The following is a 9826-nucleotide window of genomic DNA, read 5'->3' on the forward strand; positions in this document are numbered from 1 at the left end:
ATGCCTGGAAATAGTGAAAAATGGTACTTTCAAATGAAAGTTTTTCTACGTGCTGTCCTGATAAACATGCGGCACAAAAGAGGAATGAATATTTATTACCTTGTGATTACAAAAATAAGAAGCCAATAAAAGGAAGCAATTATGTTGGTTTGTACGTGTCATACTCTCGAAGCACATAACCAGAAAGTGGAGTTGAAACACATCTTCCATACAGATGTACTGTACGCGCTACAGTGAAACTGAGTGTTGCAGGACGGCACATTTTGGCTCCCAATCAGTCCAATTGCAGCGTGACCAGCAGCTCGCTGACAAACACTCCGGCGGCGAGGGTGGCGACCATGACAAGCACTGCTAGGCCGCGGCGTAATACTAGTTGCCGGATTGACAGCGGGACCGTTTCGTCCGACCCGGATTGTTCCGGACTCAAAGGATTGGATGCAGGGGTACTCATCTGCTGTTCACATGCTGGGAGAGAGAGAGTTTTAACGTGTTGTTGTTGTTGTCTCAAGAAGCCATTCCCCAAAAGACATAGCATTCTATGTCTTGTGTCAGGTGTTTAATTTCACAAACCCCTGTCCCAACATTGCGGATTTGCCTTAAACACAGCCACCAGTGGTCCCGCCTCTGTTAGAGCGTTGATACGACCTCAGAAGCTGGAAAAATATTTGAAAATACTTTTGTTCCAGGCAGATTTACCTGTGTTGTCTATGACAAATATCTTGTCTTCTTGTCTAACATGGACTCCAGCGCGGAGCAGCGCCTGCATACCAAAAGAGAACGGTATTGACTTTGAATGATCACTTATTGAGGAGCAAGAACCCTCTTGATTTTGGAATATATCCACCCAAAAATGGATAAGATAGCTTTGGTCAGACTGTTGGTATACGTAGTCCTGACACCTCTAGAGCATTCACAGACAATTTGAGTGGCTATTGTTTGGCAGCAAGATTCATTTTGAATGTTGCCAATCACTCATTCGAGAGCAAGAACCCAATTGATTTGGAGCCCTGATGATATCAACCCTAGGTACATAAATATTGGCATGTCTGCTCACCTCCACCGTGGCTTTTTTCCAGTTGAGCTTGCACAAATAGACGGTGTAGAAGAGTGCTTGCAGGACCACGCAAACAAGGAAACCCGCCCACAGTCCTGTCGAAAATGATGATACTCCGCATCGGTTTGAATTTTATAGCGAATTTTATCCACAAAGTCAGAAACATTTCCCTCACCGAAGATGCCCATGTTGACGGGTAACATGAGTGACACTCCGATGGGGAAGCCCACCATGTAGTAGCCCACCAAGCTGCACGCCGCGCCCACCATTTGCTTCCCAGCACCCCGGACGATTCCTCCCATCACGGCCTAGGGGGCGCAAGTGGTGAAAAAAAAAAAAAAAATGCTCTGAGGATGGCGTCGTCGTCGCTCTTACTGCCAAGGAGTCACCCACGTGGCTGACGCTGTACATCTTCAAAACATTTGCCACCTTTGCCACGATTTCTCTGTGGTGCAGACGGGAGCAAGGGATTGTGGGTAATGACATCACAGAACATTGACAAAAGTGAGGATGCATTAAACACATGGAGCTTACTTGTCTGTGGTGAAAATGTAAGCGATGACGTTGCGGGATATGGCAAGGAATGCTCCAGTGAAACACGAGACCACCACTAGAGTGAGAAGAACATCAACAACAAGGTGATGCAAGGTGAACATTTTATTGTTGTTTTTAAAGTGTGTGGGACGTACGCGCACAGGTGACGGACACCTTCCCGCAGAGCTTGGCCCGCTCAGTGTTCCCGCCTCCAAGAGCGTTCCCCACGCAAATGCTGGCTGCCACGGAGAAGCCCGTCGGGAGCTACGGGAAGCATATTGTCCAGAAAATACAACACATACTGTAAATGGTGTCCCAAAAATCGCTATACGCTTCCTTTCTTTCCATTTCATTTCAGGTATCATTCGGACAGACGTGAGACCATTAGCATTTGACAGCTTAGGTTTTGCAGTTTTCTGTGAGCAGATTATTTCTTTGCCCATGCTTTTTCCAAATTGCCACCTGGCAAGAAGTTTTTCTGTCCCAGACTACAATTTAGCGCGAGTTTGAGAAGCTTTATGATTATCCATGTCAAGCTTCTCAAAACAGGATATGTACTTGACAAAAAAGCTAACTACCACCACTGATGAAAACACTGAACTGCTAGAGCAGGCATTTGCGCAACATCAGGGAAAGTCTATCAGAGGGCTCATGAAAATGATAAAACAGTACCGACTTCAGGTTGTGGAGCATCATAATCTTCCACTTGAAGTCTTTGAACATACTGAAGTCAGTACGGGTAAAGCTTTATCACTCTCCGACGCATTCGCTGAATCGAGCTTTTGGTGAGTCTGAGTTCCAGTACAGAACCTCCAGATAAAATGTCCTTGGCGTTGCACGAATGCCTGCTCTAAGAGTTGGATGTTTTCATTAGTGGTGGTATGAGTAGGTCTTCAGCTGGATGGTTTGTCAAGATCAGATCCTGTTTTGAGAAGCATACCATGAATGGCGTAAATTGTACTCTACGTCGGATCAGTGTGACGGCCATAAAGACTAGCGCTGGACTGCAGTCGGGGACAGAAAAGGTTTTAAGCAATTTTACAACACTGCCCCAATGTCAATTGGTGAGCCATGGGCAAGGGAATAATATAATTTCAAAAACTGCCAAGCCTAAGATTTCCAATGCTGAAGGCCTCGCATCTGTCTGAATGAGCCCTGAAATGAAATAGAAAAAAAGGGAGTGAATCGTGAGTTTGGGACGCCCTGTACAAACAATAATACAAAGTCCATTACAGTGTTCCCCCATTATATTGCGGTTCACTTACCACGGCCCCACAACATCGCAGAGTTTTTGCGGAACATATCTACTTGTCTATCACGAAAAATCCTTGCTATATCATAGTCATGCTACGATGTCACACTATGTCATAACACGCCCCGCCATACCATAAAGACCATGACGGCCAGCTGGTACAGGATGGACTCGGCTCCCAGTTCCACCTCGCTGATCAAACCCGCCAGGATGCTGGCGATCTCGTAGAGCCACCACTCCAGACACATCATCAGCATGCTGGGCACCGCCAGACGCAGGAAGGGACCCCACTCACGCAAGCTGTCCAGCGACCAACCTGAAATCGCCTCAATTCAGTCAAACAGTGAAGTGTTGTTATGCTATTGAATTACATATATTTATACAAAAAAATGCCCCAAACGCAGCTCCGACTCACCGTCCCACGTGGCTTTGTGAAGACCCCTGGCGTTCATGTACACGAACAAAAACACCATCAAGGAGTACTGCGAGATGGTGTTAGCGGCAGCCGATCCACTTTTATTTGAGAGACAACAATGAGAAAAGATAATAATGAAGCTGTACTCGTCCCGTATCGTTAAAGAATCCCCAGAAATGGCGAAAATTGCCCCAAAAGTGCCTCTTCAAAGCAAAATGGCATGGCTTCTTAACACTTTGTGGGTCTACTCATAATACAAAATTTCACACTTGAAATTGGGTTCGGGGGCCGAATTAAAAATAAAATGTTACCAAGGCATTGAGAGTCATCAAAGCATGCCAAAAAGGCCAGCTTGACCGAAAACGGCCCCCTTCTTGTGTCTTTTCAGGCATGGTTGCTTGAGACCTTTTGAGTGTTCATGGAGAGTCATCACATTTTGCCCCACAAAAGACGGCTTTGAGCCAAATTGTCCAACTTGCTGTGTCTTTTCGGGCATGACTTCGTGAGAGACATTTTTGTGCATCTACCACATGACTACCAAATTTCATGTTTGTTGTTAAAACTGGCTTTGAGGTTTGAGTTTTCCTTAAATGTTGCCGTTTCATGCTGAGTTATCAAAAATTCACCGTGATGCTGCTCAGCAAAACCGGCCGTGTATTCATTTACTATTCATGTACTCATTAACTCAACAATACTATTCATGTACTCATTAACTCAACAATCCACATGCCTTTGAAGCACACATGCATGCATGTACTGTACTCACGCCACCCCCAGCTCCAACACTCCCAGGAAGACGTAGTTGATGATTGCATTGAAAACGTTGCAGGCGGCTCCGGATATCACCTGAGGCCACATGATGCCCTGCCAGAGGTAGCATTCATTCATTTGTTTATTGATTGACAGGCGCACAAAAGCCACACGCCCCCCAGTAGATGACACGATGACATGATGACTCGCACCTGATTCTGAAGATACCTCCCCTGCAGCTGGTACATGAAGGCAGCCTGCAAAGACGTGTTAATGACATGAATAATGTTCATTCGCCGTGTACAAAAGCGTCTTTTTTGGGCGCACTCACGGGTAAAGCCGGCATGAAGATGTTGACGTAGAGCTGAGAGAGCCTTCAAGACGAATAAAGTAGAATTTTAAATATTCACACAGACGTCAAGCATGAATGCACATGCTGAGAAACGAAGACATCTCTATTTGTTTTTGAACAAAGACGCGATCCCTGGATATCGTGCAAGTATGCAGTTGATTTTTTTTGTCCTTATCTTGTCAGCTTGCCTTTGAAAAAAATTCTACATTACAAAAATGTATTATTATATGCATTCATGCAGCAATTATGCTATAAAAATAAATTATATATTATATATTTTAATTTCAATTTCAATTTTTAAGGAGAAAGGGAAAATTATTAAAAATGCTTGCCACTCAGTAGTAATAGAATAAAAAATAAAAATTCCAAAAAAGAAAATAACAGTAATAAAAAAAGTAATACATTTTTAAATTTAAAACTGCATTTTAATTTTAATTAGTTAAAAGATAAAATTACACTCAAAATACCGTATTTTGCCAAACCAACTTTTTCTAGTATTTGGGATGTAATAGTCTCTATGGTGCCTCAGTAAATGTGCAAAATATGAAATCATCCACGCGTCCCTGAGGTCCAGATGTTTTTCTGCCAAGAGGCCTGAAATCGGTCACTGATGGTGTAGTGGTGCACTCGCCTGACTTTGGTGCGGGCAGCGTGGGTTCAATTCCCAATCAGTGACGGTGTGAATGTGAGTGCGAATGGTTGTCCGTGTCTATATGTGCCGTGCGACTGACTGGCGACCAGTTCAGGGTGTAGTCCGCCTTTCGCCCGAAGTCAGCTGGGATAGGCTCCAGCGCCCTGTGACCCTAACCAGGATAAGCGGTGTTGAAAATGGATGGATGGATGGAGGCCTGGAATCAGGTCGCTCGAATATCTCGAGCTTATTTATGTCACGAGTGAAGATCTCCCCCTTCCTTTTCCACTCCTGAGGCAGCGCTGTAAACATAACAAACGTGTGCTCTCACAAGTGGATCTTCTACACGGAGGCAACCAATTAGACGAAAGGGGGCGGTCTTAGCCAAATGTGGAGAAAGTGGATAGAAAACTGCGTCAAACAGAAGTAGCTGTCAGAGGTGCCTTTTCTGGACACTCGTATCACAAAAGCAAGGTGTTTTTTTTTTTTTTTTAAATGAAATTGACACTTTTATACTAAATCCATGTCACTCTATGGAGGTCTAAATAGCCAAAATATGGGACCCTTAAAAAGTGGAAGGGGAATTACCAATACAAATGCTTGCCTTTTAGCATTCTCACAATAATAAGCAAAAGCATGAAAACAAACGGCGGCACGGTGGGCGACTGGTTAGAGGGTCTGCCTCACAGTTCTGAGGAGCGGGGTTCAATCCCCAGCCCCGCCTGTGTGGAGTTTGCATGTTCTCCCCGTGCCCGTGTGGGTTTTCTCCGGGCACTCCGGTTTCCTCCCACATCCCAAAAACATGCATGAATTGGAGACTCTAAAATTGCCCGTAGGTGTGAATGTGAGTGCGAATGGTTGTTTGTTTGTTTGTATGTGCCCTGCGATTGGCTGGCAACCAGTTCAGGGTGTACCCCGCCTCCTGCCCGATGACAGCTGGGATAGGCTCCAGAACGCCCGCGACCCTAGTGAGGAGAAGCGGCTCAGAAAATGGATGGATGGATGGATGAAAATAAACAAAAAGAAAAAGAAAATACATAGGAGAAATACCTTTTCTTCAGCAATCACAAAATAATGACAATAATATTAGGGAGACAAAACAAACAATGAATAAATGAATAGATGACATTAAAAAGAAATTAATTGCAAACAGGAATAAAAATGCATCACAAAAGCCCAAATAACAGAAGTGCTAGGCTCACCTGGCGATGTCGGTACTCTGGCCGACGGCCAGCAGGAGGGGCTGCGTGTTGAGCATTACGGCCCAGCAGGGGAAGCAGGACAGCAGCAGGATGAGGATGCCCCTCTGCAGGATCACGCCCACCAGCTTCAGGTTGCCGCCGCCGTACGTCTGACGGCGACACCGCGGAAAACGTGGATGGCGTCGACTCAAACGTCAGTCAAATGATAAAGTGCTACCTTGACTCATGAGTAGACCAAGCTCGTGAGTCACTTTACTTAAAAAAAATGTAATTTGTTTTTTACGAATAAAAACAGCACTCTATAATATTGTATTTCATTTTTTTTTTAAAAGCATAGAGTAGCAACATCATTAAATAGATTGTAAAGAATTAAACCGTTTCTGCCACATTTTTTGCTTCAGTTCAATGGACATTGTGCTGCTCCTTCTGATGTGGCGCTGTGGCCACCTGGGGGCAGTATAATATAGACATGCAAATATACACGGAGACGATCACAGATCCACAGTAAGGTGAAGTAATATCAATAGTTTTTTGCAGAGGATAAATACTATATGAATTTACGCAGTTTAATAGTATTGTCTGTCTACATTTGTTGGGCCAACGTTTGTCTTCTAATATCTGTTGCTTAACACCGCAACACCAATGCTATTCATTAGCCTGTCTGTGGTGTTTTTCATTGTTGGTAAGTTTTAAGCTAAACGGACTGTCAAAAGGCAAAGCTATGTGGTTGTTTTAAATACAAAACATGTAACTCTCTTTGTTTTATGTTTAGTTTGAAAGTAAGCTTCATCTGGAAGTGACAATAACAGCTTGAAGTGTCTTTTTTTGAAAAATTAAGTTCACTATTTGCTAAACTGCTGCTTTTTGCGAAGTGAGTTGAGTTGCTACCATACAGCGCTTGCATCTGAAATTTTTGCTTGCAAGTCAGAGGAGGAAAAAAAATAAATAAATCATCCGTATGACAGTTTGTATCTCGAAAAACCCGGAAGTCAGGTCACTCGTATTTGAATGCACCACTGTATATAAAGTCACTATTCACCATTGAAATGAATGGAAATGCCATTAGTATGGTCTAGCCTCCCAAAAAACACCACAATCATTTGTTATGTGTTGTTAAATAAAGAAAAATAGCACTAAAGTGTATAAGAAAATATCTACCAAGCTATGGCTTGTAACTCAAAAAACTTGTAAATCACAGTACCTGAGATATGAGTGTGTCACATGCCGACGCCAGGCCGCTGCCGATGGAAATGCCCGTGACGTTTATCACCTGAGGCAAAATGGCGGCATGAGTTCAACCCATGTGATAAAACTCTACCGTCAAAAAAGATCTCTTACTGCTACTGCTAAGGCCACACCGGCCAACTCTGTTTTTCCCAGATGGCCGCAGAACACCAGGCTGACGAAGCTGATCAGGAAGCTCATCAGCTGAGAAATGAACTGAAGAGACAACAAAAAAACAAAAAAAACGTCATTTTTGTTTTTAAACATGGAGATTTAGGTCGCTACGTTATCGATCGACAGTAATAGTCCGCTGTTGCCTTCGGGGACAGTCTGACATCACAGCTTCCCTCTCTTCCCTTTTCTATGTATCTTTCAATCCATCCATCACTCAAAATCAGTACCTTTCCTGACCAAGCAGCTTAAAAGGTTCATAGTAAACATGTACTATTTTGACCTTTAACCTTAAGCTGCAATTCAAAATCAAAAGATTTCTTGCTGTGGCGTGGCGGACCTTTCCCTGGATGTTTGACGATCGGTCCGGTAGACAAGAAGCCCTGTGCCTATTAGCCTGAACCCAATTCAAAGCCATTCAATCGAATGTCCATTTTGAGTATCTTCCAAATAAAAATGATGACATTCAAAATCAACAGGATTCTTGCATCAACAAGACAACCACTGCTCAAGCCCTTAAATGGACAGTAGCCATTGGATGTCCAATTTTAGCTAGCCTTGGCCATCTTATGTCACATGATCATTCAAAATCAACAGATTAATCAGGACGTCCGCCTCAAGACTCAAAATCAAATCGCTTCTAGCACCAACAGAACAACCAAATCAATTGTTTACTAGCAATACTCACTGTACATGACAGAGCGCGGAATGCAGTATGCGAGTTTTTCTGACTTGCGCGGCAGCTGCGTTGATGCTTGAACGCGACACAGAGAGCCACCTCATGGTCATAAATTATTTCACGGGCGTCCAGTACAAAACAACAATTCGCCACATGCTGCTTCACCAGACTCACCACCGGGCCAGCCAGCTTCAACAAGAGCAACGTTTCCCTCTTGTACGGCTCGGGCAGCCGCAGGGTGAAGCGGGTCATGGCGCGGCGGTGCGGCCGAGACCTGTCGACGCGACCCCGAAAGGTCCATGCAGGAATGAACGCGACATGCCAGGATTATTGGATGTCAAGCTAGCTTCCAATCCATAACCAATTACCTGGATGATAATCAGTAACCCGGAAAGAGTGTGCTCAGCAGAGGAAACCTAACAACTGCTGACAAAAATGTAAAACATTTTCTTTTTTTTTTTTGGGGTCTACAAAAGAAGTAGGTGACTGATTCACCACGAAAAGAAGACACACTCAGTAACACATGCAGTGCACGTGATAAGAAGCTGCTGGTTTGGACTTGTTGGCCCTTTTAGAACAAGAACAAGAACAAAAGCAAAAGATTTTGTGAAGCTGATAAGAGTGTGTCTTTATCTACAGTGAAACGAGTATTGTACCGACGTGGGATGAAAGGCTATTCTATCTGGAAGAAGCCAACACTCCAAAAGGAACATACTTTATGCAGGCGAGTTCAAAAGACAAATATACATTTTTTTTTTTAATTCTTTGAACAGACCCTCAAAATTTAAGGATTGAGTCAGCATAGGATTAAGTTGGCATGGCAAGAACCCTATTGATTTGGAATGATCAAACAATCCATCACCAGGCGAGCTGAGATCAAAAGGTAAACAAAACATCTTTTGGGTTGTTTTTATGTCTGACTTTCTTTTTTTTTTTTTTTACAGGGATTCAAACTTTATCGGGGCAAAAACCCGATTGATTTGAAATGATCAAACAAGATCTATGGTCAAGTTTGGATCAAAACCATTGAACATTTTAATTAAAAAAAACAAAAACATGGCCCATCAAAACTTAAGGATTTGGACTACAGGGCAGGAACACTACTGTTTTTGAACAATCAGTCACAAGATAAATCAACTCAATTGATTTGTTATTATTTATTTTTACACTTAACGGATTCAATTAATTCAAATTGAATTGTTTTGATTATTAATTTAATGCAATCACACTTTTAATTTATTATATTATTGAATTTAACTGACTATTGAAATTTAAGGATTACACTCGCATGGCAAGAACAATTGATTTTTGAACAGTTTACATTTTTTTGCGCTTTCCTCATGATTTTCTCCGCTGTACCTTACCACATTGCCCGTTTTGGACGGCGTCCCAACTGGCGGGCCCTCCCTTTAGATGGCGCTCTACGCCTCATATGTGTCACCTCGCGACGGAGGACAGGAAGTGAGGACGATGAAGACACCTCGCGTGGGCGTCACCCATCATCGGTGATGCCGCAAAGCCCACCGGGGCCCGCCGCCCCCACTCCCGCTTCCCTTTCCATG

At 43.4% G+C, this 9826-nt stretch overlaps 1 protein-coding gene across 4 annotated transcripts; it reads right to left on the bottom strand.

Moving 5' to 3' along the window:
* Positions 1-76: 76 nt before the first annotated feature.
* LOC133466788 (multidrug and toxin extrusion protein 1-like) lies at positions 77-8595 on the bottom strand. 4 transcript variants are annotated; one of them, XM_061750798.1, is made up of 18 exons: positions 8439-8567; positions 8274-8339; positions 7529-7630; positions 7392-7460; positions 6191-6339; positions 5903-5953; positions 4337-4379; positions 4218-4262; positions 4022-4119; positions 3256-3353; positions 2975-3156; positions 1744-1852; positions 1589-1664; positions 1430-1499; positions 1230-1362; positions 1055-1149; positions 697-760; positions 77-465 (listed from the first exon to the last, which is right to left on the bottom strand). In XM_061750798.1, exons 1-18 carry the CDS (start codon positions 8514-8516, stop codon positions 275-277), a joined length of 1719 nt encoding a protein of 572 aa, XP_061606782.1. In that variant the 5' UTR covers positions 8517-8567; the 3' UTR covers positions 77-274. The 4 variants fall into 4 exon arrangements, with proteins under 4 accessions (XP_061606782.1, XP_061606784.1, XP_061606783.1 ...); XM_061750800.1 differs by lacking the exon at positions 8274-8339 and having other exon boundaries at positions 8439-8595; XM_061750799.1 differs by lacking the exon at positions 5903-5953 and having other exon boundaries at positions 8439-8566.
* Positions 8596-9826: the final 1231 nt, after the last annotated feature.

This window comes from Phyllopteryx taeniolatus, chromosome 17 (genome assembly GCF_024500385.1).
Source record: "Phyllopteryx taeniolatus isolate TA_2022b chromosome 17, UOR_Ptae_1.2, whole genome shotgun sequence".
In the NCBI taxonomy this organism is placed as follows: Eukaryota; Metazoa; Chordata; class Actinopteri; order Syngnathiformes; family Syngnathidae; genus Phyllopteryx; species Phyllopteryx taeniolatus.